Source organism: Corylus avellana, chromosome ca9, assembly GCF_901000735.1.
Source record: "Corylus avellana chromosome ca9, CavTom2PMs-1.0".
Taxonomy (NCBI): domain Eukaryota; kingdom Viridiplantae; phylum Streptophyta; class Magnoliopsida; order Fagales; family Betulaceae; genus Corylus; species Corylus avellana.
The window spans coordinates 16085810-16108951 of record NC_081549.1 but is presented as its reverse complement, the minus strand read 5'-3'; the positions used below and the strand labels follow the sequence as shown (position 1 = coordinate 16108951).

Genomic DNA, 23142 nt, shown 5'->3' with positions numbered 1-23142 from the left:
CTAAACATGTTTTCAGCTATCAAAAGTGTATTGATTAGCTCAGTCGGAAGTACCAACTAGGAAAAAGGAGAGGACGTTTGTGTCATCTTAACCCGAAATTTTGAATGTTATATATATGCTATACATTGCATATTTGATCTTAATTTCAGTGTTTGCAATTGGTAGGAAATTTTTTCAAATAAATACATGAATCTCAATTCATATAATTCATTTGTTAAAGACAAGCGTGACCTTTTCTAACACTTGAAGGGACATGACCCTCTTATATAGCTCTCACTGGACAGATACTACTATAGTAATGCTCACATATAATGAATTCAATTGGTTTCTCCGGTCTGTCGTATTTGCTCAAAAGAACAAAAAAATAAAAATAAATAAATAAAGGGACAGGGGGATGACCTTTCTGAGCTTAGTAGGAATAATAGAAGCTTGGTATCTTATATTTTGGATCGGAGTTTCTCTACGAGCTCTCTTCTTGAAATCTTTCCTGAAGCTGTCTTTGGAACACTTTTTACAAAAGTTACTGCTCGTAATCTTTTGTATGGCGCCACCTGTAGAGGTAAAAGTAACTGATCAAAATTTCTGGAAATGTCCGAGCCTATTCAGCAAGTGAATACCATGCATGCATTCATTCAGGCAACTATTATGCATTGCAATTAAGCATCATAAGTAGAAGCAGAAACAGAAGTAGGAAAAACAAAAAAAAATTATATGATTAGGATTGCATTATATTAGATTAGTAGTTGAATTAGAATAGAATTTCAATTAATTAGGATTAGATTTATTTGAATATTATCTGATAAGCGCCGAATGTTGCACATTCAAGCCCCTTAATTTGCATATGTTAATTCCTTAGCGTTGTTATTTGTTTGATTTTGTTTTGTGTTTATTGTTTTTAGGTTATAAATAAAGATGCAATTAATTTCATTGATTTTGGGCTTAAAAGCACACTTTGAGAAGACCTAGAAAATATGATTAAGCTTAACCAATCATTGTTAAATTTAATCAAATAAAGGAAGGGATTAATTCGAAATTTCTCAAATTGGAGTCAAAATTAGGTGTGATCGGAGCATTGACTCTATGATGGCAATGCTTTGTCACTATGCAAACACACACCTGTGGGAACACTCAAGTATGGTTATGTAAATCCAAGATGTTTCCATAATGGCCTTATAGAAGCATGCAGCTAGCATTCAATCCAAATATCAACAGAGTATTGTCTCTGTATAAAATCATTTGGTATGGTGTTGAGCATCTCACTAAATGGTCAAACATGCAGGAACATTCATTAGGTAAGCCATTGACTAGAAATGATTGCATTTCCCTGGACAGGAATATAACCCAAAAAGATACTGCATCCTTGAGTTCTCTAAGATCAAAATACCCATAGAAAGATGCCTTCTTTGGGGTGTTTTTCTTTCTTGTCTAAAGAATGATGCATTGCAGTCTCAGATCCCCTTACCTGCTTGGCAATAAATTGCAGAACATCTTCTTCTGTTAGCAAGCTGTTTGGCGAGCGAACAACATAAGCAATTGGGACCTCACCAGCTTTACTGTCAGGGAATCTACAAATCGAAATTAACAAAAACTTACATAATCGAAATTAGGCAATAGAAGGAGCCTTGTATGACTGCTCATAAAGCATGGAAAAAAGTATGGTATTCAAACTTACGGTAACACAGCAGCATCTAATATTTCATTATGAGAAAGAAGCAGCCCTTCAAGCTCTGCAGGTGCCACCTAAAGAACATTCATACTCATGTTTGAGACTGGATTCCTCCACAGGCGTAGAAGAGTCAACAAAGTTTTGCCATCATTTCAATGGAATCCCAACACTGGAAATTAGATGATAGTAGAAATATAGAAGAAACAAGAATCTAAATATTCCCCACAATAAATGGTTAGCAAATATCAAGGCTATATTCATCTGCGTAATATTACAACTAATTAACAAAAATGCCAAGTGACCTGGAAAGCATAACACTTGATGAGCTCTTTAATTCGATCTACAACAAATAATTGTCCCTCTTCATTGAAGTATCCAAGATCTCCTGTGTGTACCCATCCTTTTCCATCTATAGTTAGCTTTGTGGCTTCTGGATTGTTGAGATAACCTGATGAAAGGATTTTCATACTTGCAAATATGAAAGCTATAAGATAAGGAAGAATAAACTGAATGATATAAAATTATATCAGAAAAGAGCGAAACTAAGCCTTCTTTTGAGTTTAAGTTTCTCCTACTCAAATCGCTAGACCGCTGCTAGAGTTCGTCGGACTTCCGTTGGAGGTTGTCCGAAGTTGCCAACCATTTTTTTGCCGAAAATGCTTAAAATAATTTCGTTGAAAATGTTTTCAATACGTGGAAACAAACTGAGACTAAATCAGAGACATCAAACAAAAACTCTACCTTGCATGATATTAGGTCCTCGAACCCAAATTTCTCCCAATTGATTAGGTGGAAGAGATTTTAATGTATCTGTGCAAACTATCTGGGATTCAACTCCTGAAACAAGTGTTCCAGTTGATCCAGAGAGGGGAGATTGTTCCAATGAAACGAAACCACAAGTTACTGTCATGCCATATCCCTGCCAGAATACAACGACATCAAGCACTTCCAAGTCAAAACAGAGCAAAACAGAGCCATATAACTGCAATTACCTGACAAATCTCAGCATGAGGGATGTTCTTTGCACACTTCTCCGTCACCTCTTTCCCCAGAGGTGCCCCACCATACACAATTTGCTTCAACGACGACAAATCATGCTTCTTCACCGCAATGTGTTGATTCGCCAGCAAAAGCATCACCGGCGGAACAATGAATAGATGGGTCACCCTGTATTTCTCCACCGCTCCCAACACCTTCTCAAGTTCAAACTTCCCCATCGAAACCACCGTGTTCCCCCTCCGAAGCTGCGAATACGAGATCACCGACAGCCCGTACGTGTGAAACATCGGCATGAAACACAAAAACATGTTCCTCGGCTCGCCGTGTTGGTCCTGATCAGCTGTCATCATAAGCGACGTCGCGATGAAGTTCTTATGAGTTAGAATCACCCCCTTGCTCGTCCCGGTCGTGCCGGATGAGTACAGAAGGGCGGCTGCATCGCTCTGCCTCACATTCTTAGTTGAGAAATCACATGCTGGGTTCGATCTTATCAATTTAGAGTAGAACCAAATTCTCGAATTTGACGTTATTTTGATGGAGTTTGAGGAACTTAACATTATGGAAGGTAAATTGAATTCTTTGATTTTGTGCCAGAGTTCAGGAACGGTGATGATGAGCTTTGGGTTACAGTCCGAGACTTGCTTGGAGAGTTCGGAAATGGTGTAAGAAGGATTACAGGTTGAAACGACGGCGCCGAGGGCGGCGACGGCGAGGAAGCATACGGGGAAGTAGATTGAGTTGGGGGCAATAATAAGGACGACGTCGTGTTTGTCGATGCTGAGCTGGAGCAAAGAGTGTGCGAGCTTGGAGACGTGGAGTTTGAGCTGGTGGAAGGTCAGCGTTTCACCGGTGTCAGCGTCGATGAGAGCGACGGTTTGAGGAAAAGAGGAGGTGCTTTGGAAGAGGAAGGAGGTGAGGGAGAGGTTGGGGTTGGCGGGGAGGTGGATGGGCGGTCGTGGAGATGAGTAGGTTTGTGTCTTGGGATGGAAGGATTTTGCCATGGATGGGTGTTTGGGGAGTGAGAAAGAATGGGAAACGTCCGAAATTGAAGTGGCCGTGGGGGACGTTTTTATTACTATCGAGGAAAGCAGTTATTTTCTTCACTTTAGACGGATATTATTTTGTAGAAAAAAAAAAATTTTTGACATTTATTTATCTCACCCGATTTTTAGAAAATAATACCTACTTAAGACTAGAAGAACAATAAAAAAACACATAGCATTTTTCATTTCTACAAGGATATTTAACCTACAGAAACCAGCCTAGCCTCAGCTTTGACAACCCTAAATGTGTATAGAGAAATGCTAGAATCTAATAAAATTTTTACATTTTGCCCATCAAAATTCTAGGTGGCAAGGTGTCATTTGTCAAGTTGATGTAAAATGACATATGGTCCAAGTTGATGACAAATGACACTTTGCTACTTAAAATTTTAATGAACAAAATATAAAAGTTTTATTAGATTCTAGCATATCTCATTTATAGTATGTAGATGTACTTGGAAACCAAGTTTAGACCCCAAGCACTCACGTGACTCACCTAGATGGGGTGAATAGGCAATGTACAACAATAAATATTAAATTAAAATTTCTGCAACATCAAATATCAAACCACCACAATGATAATATGCAATCACACGTCAACACAACAATTTTTGTTGACAAAATGAAACTATTTTAAGAACTCTTGCAAAGTAAAATATTTCAGGGCAGCTAAATCAAGGAAACTAGTTTTACTATAGAAGAATGAGAAGTTTATAATAAGATCATGAGTAGTGATAGAAGTTATGCTTGGCGTGCATCAACAGTGATGCACGCCAGGCATAAAATTTGTTTTTATTATTATTTTATTATTTTAATTTTTTTTTTTAAAAAAAAAAAAAAAAAAAAAAAAAAAATTTATGCCTGGCGTGCATCACTACTCTAAGATCATACTCACAAAACCTTTATAGATAACCCTTTATTGTACTGAACAAGCGACTCACTTGCACATTACTACAATAGTTCTCCCAAAATCCTTGGACAATTAGTCTATCTTATCTCCTTAATTGGAACTCTGATTAGATATCAGTTTGATAATGGCGAAACATGTGGTTTTGAACAAATCTATTACAAGAGATTAATCAACGGAAGTTCACAACAAAGATATCTCTTGGCATACAATGGAACAATGAGGTGAAGCACTCAATATTAGGATGGCTCTAATGGCTTCAGCTCCCAAAAATAGTGCTTGATTATTCTTATAAAGATTAAGGTTGAAAAACCTTAAAAATTGCATGTTGAAACCTTCAAACTCATGCAAATCAGGTAGAGGCATCAGGATGCATTATTGACCCATTAGAACGCCTCTCAAGTTTATTGTCTCTCAATAGTATATTTTAAGGCATCAAGAAATGTTGACGGAGCTCTGCAAGTCCTTACGTCATGACGTCTCATTGACGGCACATTTTGTAAATCTTTTAAACCATCAATTTCTTGATGACAGAGTTCTCATAGCCTATTTGGGATTGCATTTGACAAATAGAGTTTTTAAGTCGAAAAACGTTTTTTGGCAAAAGCTTCATTTTTAAATTTTTGCCAAAAGTGCGATTTGGTTATTTTTAGGCTTTTTAAATCCTTAAAAGCGCTTTTCATTTTGTTACCAAATGAATACTTTTTTTCTTCAAACGGACTTTTTGAGTGTTAAACACACTTTTAGGCCCCTCAAACGCAATCTCAAACAAGCCCTCAGTAACTCATCTAAACTCACATTAAGACGCGGCTCTCTAATATGCTTATGAATTAGTTCCATGATGAGTAGGGGTGCAAAGGCGGTTACGGTTAGCGGTTAGTGGCAATAACCGCTAACCGTAACCGCCTTAGCGGTTAGTTGATTTTACTAACCGCAACCACTAACCGCCTAGCGGTTAACGGTTAGCGGTTAACCGCCGGTTAGCGGTTAGCGAAATAGATAACCGCCCGCTAACCGCTTTTTTAAAATTAGGCTTTTTTTGGGCTTTCTTTAGGGCTTTTTGGGCTTTTTTTTACCCTCACTTTTTTTTCTTGTATTTTTAATATCTTCTTGGGCCCAATTGCTATAAAAAGAGCCCATATTGAAAAATCAAAAATATTTGACCCAAAATTTACATTTACTTGTACTTTAAAAAAATTTATTTAAATATTAAATCATAACCGATTAATTATTTAAATTCTTATCATATTTACTTATAATCTTTTTTCTTTGAATTTAACTTAATATCTAATGGTAAATGGTAATGTTCAAACTCCTAAATCCTAAATTCCTAAAGTATCTAATAATGCTTTAATTAAATTGTAGACTTGTAGTTATAAGTAATATATTGTTTAATTCAATTGAATCAATTGTGATTATCATTGTACATGAATCATATGATTAATTTGTAGACTTATGACTTATGAGTTATGTCATATTATATATGTATTATTTATTATTATATAATCATATGATTTAATGATCAAATCATCATGTGATATAATCATATCAATTATAGTGATAATATATAAATTACTAAAATTATAATGATAATACATTAATACTTAAATAGTGTTTATAAGTAACACATTGGTCATTGTTTAATTCAATGTCAATTACTTAATTTGATATTATACGAATCATATCATCATTGTACATTAATAATATGATTCACTTGAAGTCTTGAATAAAGTATTTGAATTGTCATTGAATCATATGATTAAGTATTGATATTTACATTTATATTATTTATATACATATGTAGACTTATATAGACTTATAACATATATAGACTTATAAGTTTATAATATACATTGGAAATAAGTTTCTAGATATTTAATTGTTGTATTAGTATGAATTGGTATACTTATGAGTTATGTCATATTATATATGTATAATTTGTTATTATATAATTAAATGATTTAATGATCAATCTCATATGATATAATCATATAAATTATAGTGATAATATATTAATACTCAAATTGTGATTTAATTATTTTTAAAAAAAATTATGATTTAATGATCAAGTGATTATATTATATTTATAAATATTTTTATAACTATAATTATAAAAAAATATTATATAAAAAGGCGGTTAGCGGTTACGGTTAGTAGACCCAATAACCGCTAACCGCTAGGCGGTTATAGCGGTTAGGCGGTTAGCGGTTAATGCGGTTAGACGGTTAGGCGGTTAGGCGGTTGGCGGTTATAGCGGTTAGCAGGCGGTTTTTAACCGCCCGCCTTTGCACCCCTAATGATGAGTTCAAGCACAACTCATTTAAAAAAAAAAAAAATCAAACTTAAACATTTAATACTCAATTCAACTCAACTTAATTACAATCATAGATAGAAACTTTCAATTTTTATAATGAGGTTGTTTGGGATTCAATTGACAAGAAAGAATTTTGAGAGTTTCAAGAATTAATTATAAATACTCAACTCTCATTTCACTGATTGATATGACTGCCGATTGTACTCAGTGGGATGAGAGTATAATAAAAGTTTAGTATGTATCGACGTTTTCTGGCATGGCTTACGGACTCAGAAATTGTTATCTATTGGTCTTTTTAGCGCAGGCCTATATGGTACAGAGAGGTCACTATCGGCAGCCCAATGCGCAACAGAAGTGTTGGCAGCCAACCCAACTGATGCTCAGCCCCAAAAGCTAAACTACTCTCTATTATGAATTATCTCCAACTATACTTAGGTTTGAAATTGTGATTTTAATAATTATGATTTTAAAAATTACGTTTTTAAAGTGACTGTTTTTTAAAATCGTAAAGATGTTTGGTAAAACATGTTAAAAATTATTTTTTATCAAATATTTGTTATGCGAAATCGTGACTTTGGTTTAAATTTGTACTTTTTCAAATAAGCACTCTCTAGCCTACTTATTGAAATAGCAGATTTTTTTTTTCCTATTTTAAATTAAGTGCTTTTTAAATCACAATGCCAAACACCTTACGTTTTGCGATATCTTTTAAAAATTTGAATTATTCTTACAAAATCGCAATCTCAAACTCACATTTACTGCATTAATGAATATTGCATTATTAAAAAAAAGTTGTTGAAACCCTAAGGGGCAAAAGAGCATTTAACCCAAATTCGAAACACATTTCACGTTTATATCGGATCAATCAAATCTTCTTACTATTTGAGAAAAACAAAAAATAGAATGATTTGCCAAAGAGACTGGTAAATAAATTCATCACAAAAACCTTTAGAATGGGGTCCAAGTGCTTTTAAATTTGTTTGGAGACTTTCCATCTCCTCCAAAGATTTTGACATGCCACCCTATATATGTAACTCAATAATTCAGCTGAGCACATGGACCAGTACTACCCGGCAACCTTTTTTTTTCTTCTGATAGAGTGAGGTGTTTGAAAACTTTGTCCAATCTTTTCAGATTTTTAATATCCTTGGTCCTACAATTTTCAATTAGACATTTTAACTAACTTGTATTAGAAAAAAAAAAAAAAAACTAACTTGTTCAGAGGGTCCATTCATTTCACTCTCCCTTTGGTCCTAGCCTTTTGTTTGCCCACTACATTGTTTCACATGCCCTGCATAATTCACTTTTTCATGGTTCATTAATTGTATTATATTTAAAAAAAAAAAAAAAAAAAAAAAAAGCGAACGCTTAGAGAGAAAGAGATTGACATTGACCATTAGGATTATATCTTAAATATAATGAAGTGTTTATTATGTTACAATTTTTGTGTCCTATATGAGTTAGGTTTAATCTTAATCATATGTATATAAATTTTTGCACACCCTTCACTTCTTGCAAGCGAATTTTTAATGATGAGTTCTACCAAAAGATTATAACATATTAACTATGTTACAATACAATTGTCGCGTATGTTTGAATGTAATCAAGAGCATTAGTAAGAGAGAAACCCTAAGCCTTGTGAAACCCTAAGCCCCCCTTCAGAGTGCCGCCGCCTCAGGAGAGGAGGGATGCCCGTTGCCTGCATCCCTCCTCCCTTCTTTGCTTCCCGGTTTTTGTTTTAGGCTTGTTTCTGTCTTTGGTGTTTTCTGTTCTATCGTGCTTGTGTTCTCTCTCGGTGGGTACTGTTTTTGGGGGTTTTCACTCAAACTCTCCCCCTCCCTGTTTGTTTGTGTGTGCCGCCGATCTCCTCCGCGTCTGCTTCGCTGCTCACCGCTGTCGGGTCTTTTCACGTGCCCCTCCTGTGCCAAGCTTTTTGTGCCACATTCCGCGGTGGTTTCCGGCCAGCTCGCGATCGGCCTCCTCCGGCTGCCATGACCCGCTTTGAGTGTTTTTCGCGTTTATTTCCCTGTATTGTTGTTTTTCTGTTTTGTATTTCTTTTGAGTTTCCCTGTATTTGGTTTTCTTTGCTGTAATTTCTTTTCCTGCATTAGTTTTATTGTTCCCTTTATTTCCCTGTATGGTTTTATTTATGCTTGTAATAAGGCTCTCTCCTCTTGCTTTGTTGCGCCCGGTTGCTGCCCGTTATTACTAGTCCAAACCCTTGGGTTGTGGATGTGAACTTTATCCTGGCTTTCGAGTCGAGGAGGATGAGTATCGGCTTGGGGGTTTTGCTCTCAAGGCCGAGGAATAAGTATCGGCTTGGGGGTTTTGCTCCCAAGGCCGAGGAATAAGTGCTACCTAGGCATTAGATGGAGTCTGTTTGATGCAGATCTGACTTTTAAACCTGATATTTAGTCATAGGTTAGCGGATGCTGTGTTTTGGTTGATTTGGTCTGTTGTTGATGACTGTATCTTTAGCTTCGGTTATGATTTACTTCAGAGCTTTTCGCTCTGTTTGTAAGAGCTTTAGGTTCACAACTTTTATCAATGAATGAGTATGATATGTTTCAAAAAAAAAAAAAACAATACAATTGTCGCTATTTATAGAGATGCTTAGAGTAATGAACAAGAAACCTTAGATTAAATAAGGAGAGAATAAACCTATTTAGTTAATTTTTCTTTTTTTATTATTATTTTTTTTTTTCTAAGATGTAGAGCTTGCAGCTGTCGATTCTTCTGCAGAAGAAGAATGACTGGTGGAAATTTGAGGTTTCCTTCCAGGGACCCTGATTGGTGAAGAGGGAAATTGTTCATAGCATGGCATTATCAAGCATCAAAGGCAAATCTCTTGGAGATCTCTATAAACAATAAATAAATTAAAATGCTAATTAACAATATAAATTAGCAGTAAAATAATTTAATTATATAAATACCTTCGGCTATTGCTTTGCTCAAGCGTAATGAAGAACACATTTCTTGAACAATTAAAGAGCCTGACAACAGAAAAATATAGAGAAAGAGGTTCTTCTGATCTATGTCTGGAAGTGAGTACCTTGTAAAATGATGAAATACACATGGCTTTCTATAGGTAGGTCAAGGACCTTTGTTATTAATTATTATCAATGAGCAAAATCACTCAATAAAATAAATTTCATAACATCCTTTTGAATTCCATAATATCTTTTGCTAGAATAAATTACGTGAATATCGTAACCAAAATTATAATAAATATAATTATAAATAAATGTGGCATAAATGTCATACTTCATAGGATTTTCTTACATTCTCCTACGTGGCCCTTATGACATATAAATTCTTTATACGGTTCGGTTCTATAATATGGCCAACTTTATGAATAAACTTCTCATAAGCTATTCAGATCCAACTTTATTTTTATCCCATGAATAAGGTAATAAATGTTATAATATGTGTGTGTTATAAACATGATTTCCTTTTCAGCCTTCTTTAAATGATTATTACCATTTGTTGTTAAGTCAAATACAAGAGTTTTACGAGAAAAAATCAAATGAATTTAATATATTGATTTTGACCCTTTTTGACCGTTATCCTTTAACAAATTGTTTTGACCATCATTAACAAATGTTTTATGGTTTTGACGTTTTGACCGTTTGGTCATTAGATTGTCTTCAATGTTTTATAGGAAAAAAAAACACCAGCATTCACTTTTATATATATATATATATATATATATATATAACAAAATCTCACTAGTACGTGGATACAAAAGCATATTCTTCTTAACAATCAAAAGCCACCTTTTGTATAAAGTTGGTTTTCTATTCTTTTTGAGAAAGAAGAAAAACTATTGTTGTTTGGATTTTTACTTATTACTTTCCCGTTTTATTTGGCGAAATTATCAAAGGGTTGTTCTATTACTCTTCGTTATTTGTAAGTGTGTTATTAACGAAGGTAGACACTATAGTCTAATCCTGGGAAGTTACGTATAAAAGGATCTGATCGCACCGAGTTATATACTCCGGGAGGCACGAATCAACCTTTAAGGACAACGCTCATGCATGATTCTATAGCATATTGTGAGATCTTTCTATACTCTATTTTTCATCTCTTTTATTTTATTGTTAATTTCAAATTGTAATTATTTTATATCAATGAGAATTTGTGCACCATTAAAATTATTTCCAACAATAAATGTGCACAAAAACTTTATAACAATAATTTGATGTCTATAGACTAAAAGAAAGAACTAAATCAATGAGCCTCATATGCTCCACATGACTTTTAAATAGCTTTACCGGTAAACCTTTAGTCATAGGATCCGCAATCATCAATTCAGTACTGATATGCTCAATGGACACTTCATGTCACTTAATGTTCTCTTTCATAGTGATACTTTATGTCGATATACATATTTCTGCTTCTACTCAGTTTATTCTTAGAAAACAGAATTGTAGTATAATTAACTTAGAAGATCTTTATGGGTCTAACTATAAAATCGACAATTTTGAGACCTTTAACAAAAAAAAGTCTCAACTATAATGCCCGTTGTTATACCAAATACCTACCTAAATTAATATGCACATATTTAGCACGTTTTAACTCACAAATGCACGAAATTAACTAGTAGTATAGTTGGGCAAATATGAGATCATCCCACGAGGATTGTTGATTTTTTCTAAAATATATTTTTCCAATTAATATTGCAAAATTGTCACAGGGTTGCAATGTTTGAAAAGCTAAAAAGGTAATAAAGAGGTTAAGGTTTTGATATCCACCACAAATCAAAAAATTGGGATTAATTTGCAAGCTTTCTGACTGTTATCAATACAACCCTTAGGTTGTCTTATGTAAACCTCCTCCTTAAGATATTCATTCAGGAAAATTGTTTTTCACATCATTTTGATATAGCTTTAAATCAAAATGAGCCACTCATATCATGATAATCAATGTCTTTCTTTTGAGTAAGATCATTGGCTACAAGTCCAACTTTATATCGTTCAACATTACCCGGAAGCATCCATTTAGGTTTTGTAAACCTATTTGCAGCCTATGGCTATAACTGTCTTTGGTAAGTCAACAAGATCGCAGACTTGAATTAGCCAAGGATTTCATCTCCTCCTTCATGGCATTGAAATATAATGTGAAGATATCTCCACTCATGGCTTTGTGAAAACAATTTTTAGATCGTCCTTAGGCCCGACATAAAATTAGACTCCTGGAAGTATACAACATAATCATTAGGGATTGTTGGTCACCTTATTCTAGAGGATCTTCTTAATCCTACTTCCTTTACATTTGGCAAAGTCTGAGTAGGTTCATTCTGAACTTGTTCCTCATGAGTTGGCTGTTCTGATAGTGGTTGTGGTTCAAGATAATCAATTTGATTTTCCCTAAGCACAATCAAACACCTTCATATGAAGGAGCTTTAGTCAACTCTCGTGCTTCCTCTAATTCAATCATTTGAGGATAAGCACTCCCACTAAGTTTAGCATCCTCTAGAAATTTTGCATTTCTAGACTCAACAATTCTAGGATTGAATGAAGGACAGTAAAAACTAAACTCCTTGGAGTTTACTGCATAGCCTATTAAATTCTGCTAGTTGTCCTTGAATCTAATTTCCTTAGGAGTGGATTATAAATCCTCACTTTAGCAGGACAACCCCATATGTGTAAACAATTTGAACTTGGTTCCATTCATTCCTTAATTTAGGTGTCTTAGGGACAACCTTGAATGAAATCGAGTTAAATGTATACACAGCGGTTTTCAAGGCTTCACTCTATTAGGAGAATAGAATATTAATATTATCTTTCATGTCCCCTTTTTCGTGTACCTATCATAATACTCTCTGCCTCTATCAAATCTTACAATCTTGACTTCCTTTTGTTTTGTTTCTCTACTTCTACCTTATAGGTACTGAAAGCGTTTAATGGTCCAACCTTATGATTTAGAAGATAGAGATATATAAACCTTATGTGGTCATTACTAGAAGAGATATGATATCTCTGACCATTTAGGCAAGAAGTATGGAAAAGGTCTACACTTGTCAGTATACATGATCTCAAAAATCTCGAAAAAAAAAAACTTTTGTTGGCACCTTTAGTAGTATAATTGGTCTGCTTTTCCTTAATGCGGTCCACATAAATACCAAAGATAGTAAAATTCAAGAGTTTTAAAAACTCTATCATTTATCAACCTTTTACTCTTCATAGAGATGTATTCCAATCTCCAATGCCATAACATAGAGGATTTTCTCATTCACAAGACTCTACTTTATGTCAACATTTATATGCAAGGATTAATTTTCAAAAAATTGGGATCTAGATCAATTTTAAATAGACCATCAATTTAATATTCCACCCAAAAAAAAAAAAGTTCAAACTTAATTTAATAAACTAAAATAGAAACTAAATTTCTAAAAATTGTGGAATATATAAAACATAATTAAGGTTAAAAAACATAACTGAATTTTAAAATTAATTAATCTATAGATCCCAACAACCTCCAATTGTAAACATGTATTATCAATTTAGAAATCACTGCATTGTGTTGACAACATGGATCGCTAAACCAAATTCAATCCACACCGTATTTTTAGAGAGTCAATAAAATAGATTCATGACACAGTAGATATGTGAGATTACCTTTATTTCAAGTCATTTTTGATACTTTATGCAATCATTCTTTATATGCCCATAATTTTCCTTATTGTAAGAGAAACAAGTATCTTAATTGCCATAACATTTTGTTGGCACCTTGTTCTCATTCATTAACTATTGAACATGATTGCCTATCAAGGTCTTTCCTTTAACATAAGTAACTTCTGGATTCTCATGTTTTAGTTTCTCATCTTCTTGAACACACATGATCAGAGGTTCCTTTATTGATCAGTTATCCTTATGTGTGCCACAAGATATTTGAAAAATATCATATTTAGATGAGAGAATTCAAAATAAAATTGACCAAAATGACTCAAAAACTCAACTTTAGGGACTTAATTTGAGCTTTTATATCCTTCATTTTCATAATGTGCTTAGGCACACTTCTGAAACTTTAAAAGGTTTCGCTTTAAAAATTTTATATTAGAGTGCTGGCTAAAACCTTATTGGAACTCACTAAATGTTCCTCAATGACCTTTATAAAATCTTTGGCCCAAAACATTTAGGATTTAAACCCTAACTTTTGCTGACATGAGATTTCATGAACATCAACCTTAGGCGATTAAATCGCTCCCACCGTTCATATTTAATAATCTCATGGGCGCACTTGATTACGTGGGAGAAGGTGATTTGTCCATAAGAAGCGCCAATTCAGTCTCCAAACACCCCAAAGTAAAAAGCACATTTTCGTTTCAGTTAGGAAAAATTACCACTAGGAATTATTGAAACATAAAATACTAATAATTAAAGCAATAAAAATACATAAAATGACCAAGGAAAATAATATACTTAAATGCTATGAAATAACTTTATTTAAATTAACCAATGCTAATTTTAATAGTAAATTTCAACCTCCCTGTGGGTAAAGGTTACATCACGCATAAAATTTACTCTTTATTAATAGGACTAATAAATTTAATATTAATAAATAAAATTTTCCATACCTGTGGGCCTAAGAGAAATTTTATTTTCAATGTTAAATTTACTATCTTATTCTAATTAAGTCATAAAAATAAAAACGTCCCTGTAGGGATTAATAATTAAATTTATGAATTAATTACAACATGATGTTAATTTTCTTTAATGAAATTCACATATATAATCTTGATGCAATTATCATTATAAAATCAGGATATTGAGGCTCTCCAAAAATTATTATGATAATCACGACTTCACTAACATCTAATAACTGTATAGATGCCTAAATAAAGTTCCCAAGAATAAAGACCAAACCAACATGGAAGTGAGTAAACAATATTTTCCAAATTATAATCGAATAAGTTCCCCAGTAAGTGAGGGGGCGCACAATGGCACACTTAAATCCTAAGACTTTCCTAGCTAGAACTTTCCTAGACATTGCAATTTTGGAGTGTGCCATAAAAATTCACCAACATATGTGGCTTAGTTAATTATTCTCAGGTTTAGGCGTCGAGCAATTTATATTTAAATAATATAAATAAAAATAATAGATTTAATCTTAAGTCCATGCATTAAAGAAATAATAATTTTAATACTGAACATGACAAATACAATTGTAATATGAAAAAATATTAAATTGCATAGCTTAATGGTCTTGAAAGTAGCCTTAGACCCTTTATACCTTGAGGACCCAAGTTCTAAACCCACTTATGCCCAAATTTTTATTAAAATCGGTTGGGCTACTTGAAACCGGTGCTCCGGCCAAACGACAGGCGGTCGTGTAGGGCTGTTGCCGTCGTCCTTTATGGGTGACCCCGGCTAAGAGCCACCGCGAGCAAATAGTGGAGATAGAGTTCCGGCAGAGCCTTATGCGAGCAATGGTGGAGATTGAGCGTTCTTTGCCTGGAGCGGCATCCTTACAAACGCTAGGCCCAAAACGTCTGGCCACCCCCGCAGATCCTCCCATATCAGCTGGTCAGCTGCCGCTGTTAATCCTTATGGATGGTCGGTGACGGACCGCTCGTCACTGTATGCGGCAAACCGCTGCTGACGGTAGAGTGAACTGGTGCCAAGTGCCTTCCCCAGAGCTCACTGGTGGCCAAAGAATCAGCCACCACCCATTGCTCCTTCTTCCACGGCTCAGGTTCACGGTGTAGAGGTACACAGTGGTGTGTTTCCTTCTTCTTTTTTTTCTTTTTTTCTTTTTGGGTGGGGGAGGGGGGTGTTAGCCAATGAGCATCATATTCATTAGGGTGCTTGTTGTGTCAATTTATATTAACTCGCAAGTGTATGAATCAATTTTAGTTAATGGATTGCAAGTGCGAGGTCGATCCCACAGAGAATTGTATTTTTGAAAGTAATTTTAAATCTAAATTAATTGAACCCTAACCTAGTTCCAAATTTTGAAAGATTATTATTTGAATGAAAAATCAAAAGTATAAGCAATTTAATTTGAATGTAATCTAATGACGAAACACTAGGGTTTCAGAATCTGCACTCACAAATTCATAGCAACATAATTCCATGATCTATAATATTTCCCAAAGTTCTCACATGTGAATCTTAGATTTGTTTTACTCATGCATCAAAGAATTAATCCAAACATCTCATGTGTCCATACATAACTCAAATCACAAAAGAAATCCAATAAATCATTAAATCATTAACTGTATCCGTAAATCACAAGAAAATATCCCATTTTTTTCAAAATATCAATTATATCCAGAGAATAAATCATAAGCGAAATCCAATTTTTAACAAAGAAAATCGACCAATCAATTGTATTGAATAATCTTAAATCATCAAGTGTATCCTTGAATCACAAAAGATATCCAAGAATTATTCTATTACATTGCGTTAAAGTAAAACAATAGGGCAATTAAATCATTAAATTAGGAAACATTACATACAAGGAATGATGTACTAATCATAAGTGAGGCTTCATCTTCAACCTTAGTTGAAGGTTTAGCCTCTCATGTTATTGAAAGACAAAACAAGATTAATTGAATTCATAATGGAAAATTGAGTACTTACAAATATAGAATCACAAAGTTGAGATCTAAAAGCTATAAAACCCTAAAACTCTCTTCTTTCTCCTCTGAAATCTCGAAATTCGCAGCCTCCCTAAACTCATCTAATAATTATCTATTTATAGACTTAAAACTAGGGTTTTACAAGTTGAATTCGGATAAAACTACTGCCAGATCGGGTGCCAGATCGGACAGGTGCACCCGATTGCACACTTAGTGTGCTCGAGCGCACTTGAGCATCACTTCCCCTATGCGGTGCACACATGCATGGTGCGATGAGCTTTGGACTGGGCACGTATGCGCTCGATCGCAGGTCTGTTAGCTGTTTCTCCAAAGTGTGCAAATTTTCATATAAATCTCGCAGTTTTCCCATAGCAACCTACAAACACTAAAGACACAAAACTAACCCAGAATATCATATAATACCACAACTAAAGGAATAACAAAAGTAAATTAAAGGGTCCAAATATGGAATATTTGGCACATATCAAACACCCCCAAAATTAACTTTTGCTAGTCCTTTAGCAAAACAAAACAGAAAAAAAAAAATGAAAAAAAAAAAAAAATCCTCTTTCGCGGGAGAGATGGTTGCATTTAGCATATACAACAAGCATTTTAAACCCCTAGGCATCCCTAGAGGACAAGTGAAGTCTCGTGAGGGTTTAACAAGAATGATACCCACAAACATTGAAGCACTATGTTGTCATTAAAAAAGAATTTTCACACAAACCATGGTTCTTATTTATGAGCAAGCTTAAACAGACAAACACTATCATCACAATCAAAATGAAATCCATAATCAATTACTCATAAATGGACAAATTAGACATCATATATTTTGAAAAGTGCAAAGTGAAATTTAGCATATAAACATGAAGCTTTCAGCTTAAACTCAAGACAAGTTCTATAAAATTTGTAAGAATCCCTAACATATGAAACAACCAAGGCAAGATATGTATTTATTTTTTTTACAGGCTCTGCAATATCTAACTCCCTTAAGCTTTCTAATTGACCAATTTAACAAGTGTTAGCCCAATGACTCCCAAGCCAAGTGGCTTTAAGGCACTAGATGTAGAACATCCCTAAGAGCTTATTAACTTAAGTCAAAAAGGCTATGAAGCCAGACTAGCCATTTCTTAAATCAACACTGAACTTCATACCTTTTGACGCGAACAATCAATGCTTAATGAGACAAGAGTTCCGGTTACTCAGCGAAAAACTCAACATGATCTTTCTTTTCTTTTTCCTTCTCTTTTGTTTTTTTATTTTTATTATATATATATATATATATATATATATATCTTACAAGCCAAAGTTATTCATCAATAGATCATCCACCAATCTCAAAAGGAACATGCTTATGTTTAAACATCATGCCTCACAAAAAACATGCTAATGTGCTCATAAATTTTTTTCTCAAAACATGTGAAATCTTTTTTCCCCAAAAATAAGTCTTTTAGTATCTTGTTGGCTTAATTCGGTTCCAAAATACAGAGGCTGCTGTCCATGGAGCTCAAATACTAGTATAGAATACTTAAAATCCAATCTCCACCGTTCACAATGAGGATTCACGTGTCATGAACATCCCTACAAAGTTTCAGCTCAATCGGACCACAAACGCCCATCGATCGGAGCTGTTGATCAAGGCTGGATAGCATTTCCAGAATGCAGGTTTCACCCATTGCATGCCTTGTCCGGACAGGCCTTTCCCATGTTTGGACAGCAGTTCCAGAAACTCAGTTTCTACTCCGCAAGGCCTTGACCGAACAGCCCATTAACCTGTCCGGACACCCCGTAAGTTTTACACCCCAAAACATGATTTTTAGTGTGTCATGTCTAGGGTATTGTCGGGGGTTTATATACATCTTTATAGAGAGAGAGAGATGTACGAAATTCTACCCTAGGTTTCGTGAGAGGCTGTGCTTATAGAGAAAATCTGTGTGAGCCTGATTATTCCTCTTAAAGGATTATTGTTAGTTTCGTGGTACTTGATTGAGAAGTCTATCGGAAGGGTCCGGTAAAGGAGAATCACTTTGAAGAATTTTGTGAGCAAGGAGACGAGTTGTAGGCTTGTCGATCTTACAGAGTCAAGGTCTTGCAAAGGGTTGTAACTGTTCCTAGTGTCTGTAATGCCTGGATAATCTTTTGATAGTGATTTCCTGGGTTTGGCTGCCCCAAAGAGGTTTTACTTTTAGATTGTTTTTTAAAAGGTTTCCTCTTCGTCACCAAAATATTTGTATCTGATTACTTTATTGCTTTACACATTTTTGGTGCTTGAATTGTTTGCATATTGATTGATATCTCTTAATTCTGCATAAATTGAGGTTTTGGAGTCATTAAGCGTTTTTCAATTGGTATCAGAGCAAGGTCTCTCGTCTATGAGAGGTTAAAATTCCTGAGTCTTGTCCCATGAGGGAAAGGGTTACGAGACGAACCATGAAATCAATTACTAGTTAATTGACTTGCCCATCGGGGTCATTACAGTTCCTCACTAGGCATTGGGTATATAACTAGAGCATATGCATTCTTCTAAGTCTCTATAGTAAAACATTCATCAACATAATCCTCAGGTTCCCCACAATCGGAAAGTATAGCAGCCATTGCATGGGGACATGGGATTTTAGTAAGTTCCCACTGCCTGCGATCACACCTCCTTCTACTAAGGTCTACCACAAACTGTTTGTTTTCCGGACAAGTAATTTCAAACATCAAATCACCAGCATACTGCGCAATGCAATCCATTGCATCTAACCCAATTGCTTCCAATTTTGCAGCAATCTAAGGGCATAACTTTCCGTTCAATTTCTCTATCCCTTCCCTCTTATTTTGATATGGCCTCATCAACTTCTTCCTTATCATCTCCAACATAGTCAAAATGGGATTGTCATGAGCCTTCAGAATGTATGAGTTGAAACAATCACAGATGTTGTTCACTAGCAGGTCACACTTTAGGTAGTCACTAAACCGTGCCCTAGACCAAGTAGTTGGGTCAATTTTGTTCAAATATTTGTTGGCATCTTTATTCATTTTCTTCAACTCATCCATATGACCATTGAAATCATACTCCTTGTATGAAGATGCTGCAGCCCATAATTGATCCTTTAGTGCCAATCCTTGATGCCCCCCAATGTCTATAAAGTTGGTATATAAATGCCTAACACATATCCTGTGATCAGCCACTGGCATAACAGCTGCAAAAGCTGGCATAAGACCCTGCAAAATAATAATAATACCTTAAGTACGTATAATAATCAAACAAATTGAATTAATCCTTTAAGTGTGACAAAAAATTTACCTTCTAACGATTTGAAATGAATGTAGGCCTAGCATGCCTATCATGGGTACCAAGATCAGACACTAGGGTTTCAAGGAACCACATCCAACTGTCTTTGGTCTCAGCTTCAACAACCGCAAAAGCAATTGGGTACATATTATTGTTCCTAACTACAGAAAGGAGTTGGCCCTTGAATGGTCCTTTTAGAAAGTACCCATCTACCCCTATGACAGGCCTACAACCCTCTAAAAAGCCTTCATGGCTGCCAGAGAAACATACATTCTTCAAAATTTTGGAGCCAGATTTGGGTTTGGTCTGTCCACTTTCATCAACACACAACTTCCACTGTTAGTATGCCTCGAGGTTTCACAATAGTCTCATAGACTCCCATATTGATCCTCAAGCTTACCATATATCTTATTTTTGGCCTTCCTAGCTCTATACATCATGCTTGGATTTACATCCACACTCAATTTATCCTTCACTTCATATGGGATTACACCCAAAGGCATGTCGGGCTGAACCCTAAACTTCTCAATTAGCTTGTTGGCTATCCAACTTGAGTTGACTGTTGTATTTCTGTATTTATGAACACAAATGTGTTTAGCCTGTAAAGATATAACTTTAAATGAGTCTTCATCAAGCATCTTTCTTGCATATACCCGGTACTTACATTTGGCATCTCTATATACCGCTATGCACCTGTTGCTTTCATTTTTTTTTTTTAAATCTAATGTCCTTCCCCCTCTTAAGGTTATACACCCTAACAACTTCCCTAAACATTTTAAGGTTTGAGAATTTCATCTTTAGATTAATGACTGGGTTACCAAGATCCATGTTAAGTGCCAAAATAGGGAACCACATAGAAAATTCTATCACAAACCAAAACTCCTAGGCACTGCAGCCAAACATTCTCCATTTGGTTATAAAGAAAACGAAATGTTGAAGAAAAAAATTTCAAAATAGATTTATGAAAGCTATTAAGATTATTCTAGCATTCAATCATACAAGCAAAGTGGAAATCATAAGATTGAAAAAATAACGACCCAGATGAATGCTGCCTTCACATAAAAATGTCAATTAGATTTGAGAAACCTAATTGATACAAAAAATCATGGCAAGACAAAGCAACTGTTTCCCAACCAACCAATACTTCACAAATAGCACAGAAGAACTCCAAAATTAACTCGGAGTAATTGATTCAAATAGACAAAACTAAAGGTAGCAAAATAAATTATTCTTTTCCACTTTGGATCTATTTGTGAATCGTGAGACAAATGAGCGGAACAGAAGACTGTGAGAGAATGAAAAGTAAAATACTACAGAAAATGAAAAACAAAATCAGAGGAAGAGAGAGAGACATACCGTGAAGGCGTTAATCGTGATACCGGAGACGGAGACTCGAAGACAGAGAGTACAGAGAGAGAGAGAGGCGCGGAAGACGAGAAGAGAATTTTAGAGAGAAAGAGAGAGAGAGAGAGAGGTGCGGCATGGGTTTGGGGGATCCAGATCCTCTGTAGTCCTTTTCTAGTTAATGGCAGGATTTTCCTAGGGCCATCCTCATGCTACGTGTCCCACCTATTAAAATATTATTTTTTATTTTAAAAATAAAACTATATATATATATATATATATATATATATATATATATATTTTCAGCTTTTTTTATATATATGTTTCGTGGGTACTGAGGGAGATTTATGGGATGGCCCTAGGAGAATCCTAGGGCCATCCTGGCCATTAACTGGAGGCCTCTCCAGTCCAAAATGCGGGTTTGGGGGGGGTTGGGGAGGGGTGGGTTAGGAACTTAGGGGCTTTAGTTTTTAGGATTTTTTAGATTTTTTTTTTGTTTTAAACGGGTCTGGCGGGTCACCCTGTTGACCCGCTGAGTTGACCTGCCAGACATGATTGTTAACCGGGTCTTAATCGAGTGACCTGATTAAGAACCGAACCTGATAAGCCCAAACTCAATATATGTTAAATTCGTGTCAGGCTCACAGGTCGTATCAAAATTGTCAACCCTATCTGCAGCCACCCCGGGTAAGAATTAGAATAATTATTTCATTCTAATTTCTTCAATTTCTAGTAATACCTCTTCATTTTCCTACTGGAATACCTATTCCGCGAACCAACGGTGGTAGGGTTTTTTCTTTTTCTTTCACTTTCTTCTCTCTTTGCCGTCACTCGCAACATATCCTTCTCTCTTCTTTCTTTCTTCTTTCCTTAGTATTTCACAAAGAACACGGAGTGAGAGAGAGAGCGATTTTGACGCGCTTTGTCACAAAGTCATGGATTTGCTTCTTAGACTTGACTCTATTCAGGTAAATCGTTCATGGGTATTTGTTAATTTGTCCAAAATTTCCTCTCGTTTTTCTTTTCAAAACCAAATTTCTTGTGTTCAATTGTCTAGAAGAAGAGTAAAGTACTTATTTTTGTGCAAGTTCCTGTGGTGGGTATGCAGCAAACTGCCTTTTAGTCTGTCGGGTGTTTTGTTGTTTATGGTTTCATGCTGTTTCCGGCACTTGGCCGGTGGAAAATGGTGTCTTTTGTGGTTGGTGGGTATGCAGCAAACTGCCTTTTAGTCTGTCGGGTGTTTTGTTGTTTATGGTTTCATGCTGTTTCCGGCACTTGCCCGGCGGAAAATGGAATCTTTTGTAGTTGCAAGCCGGAATTGGAGTCGACTCTGGGATGGGTTTGTTCACTTAAAACTGATTGCGTAGTTATATGTGTATTTGGTTTTATGTTATTCAGGAAAAACATAATTTTGGAAAAAATTACTTATATTAACATTTTTATTGCAGAAAATGTGGTACTCAGCAGCCAAACATGGGCCTAGCTAAAGTAAAACTTGACTGAAAAATGGCCTCAGATCCGAAGGTTCACGTTCTTGAAGAAGTGGCAAAACACAACAGCACCAAAGATTGTTGGCTTATTATTTATGGGAAGGTCATATCTTTATCATGCACTTTTCTCTTTTCTCAGTTAGTGTTCTTTTCTCTGAATGGTCTTATATCTGTATATTACACTGTCACACGTGTAAATTATATGGCTTTTGGTTTGAAACTATTTATGGGAAGGTCATATCTTTATCATGAACTTCTCTTTTCTCAGTTAGTGTTCTTTTCTCTGAATGGTCTTATATCTGCGGGTTTGTTGAATACGTTCGTTCATTATTAAAGTAGACTTAAGAACACTATACAGAAACATAAGAAAGATTAAGAAAGATTTGGTCATTCATTCAATTCGTACATAAGATAGATTTGGTCATTCATTCAATTCGTTAAACCACTCTGAAGGTAGATAAAACACTATATATAAACATAAGTCAGCACAAAAATGAATTGATTTAAAAGATA

General features: G+C 35.0%; 2 protein-coding genes across 6 annotated transcripts in view; one reads left to right on the top strand and one right to left on the bottom strand.

Annotated features, from left to right (window-relative positions):
* Positions 1-238: 238 nt before the first annotated feature.
* On the bottom strand, positions 239-3686 carry LOC132161734 (probable CoA ligase CCL10). 2 transcript variants are annotated; one of them, XM_059571917.1, is made up of 6 exons: positions 2659-3686; positions 2408-2585; positions 1969-2114; positions 1673-1740; positions 1463-1565; positions 239-551 (listed from the first exon to the last, which is right to left on the bottom strand). In XM_059571917.1, exons 1-6 carry the CDS (start codon positions 3664-3666, stop codon positions 438-440), a joined length of 1617 nt encoding a protein of 538 aa, XP_059427900.1. In that variant the 5' UTR covers positions 3667-3686; the 3' UTR covers positions 239-437. The 2 variants fall into 2 exon arrangements, 1 of the variants encoding a protein (XP_059427900.1); XR_009438174.1 differs by lacking the exon at positions 239-551 and having other exon boundaries at positions 1536-1565; positions 1673-1769.
* Positions 3687-21930: 18244 nt separating this feature from the next.
* The window catches only part of LOC132191321 (pentatricopeptide repeat-containing protein At1g11710, mitochondrial), a 28337-nt gene continuing 27125 nt past the window's right edge, over positions 21931-23142 (top strand). For 2 of the 4 annotated variants that reach the window (XM_059606276.1, XM_059606273.1), the window contains exons 1-2: positions 21931-22107; positions 22588-22732. The gene's annotated coding sequence lies outside the window, so the exon portion shown is untranslated. The remainder of the gene's footprint in view (positions 22108-22587; positions 22733-23142) is intronic. The other 2 variants (XM_059606275.1, XM_059606274.1) reach the window with 2 other exon arrangements.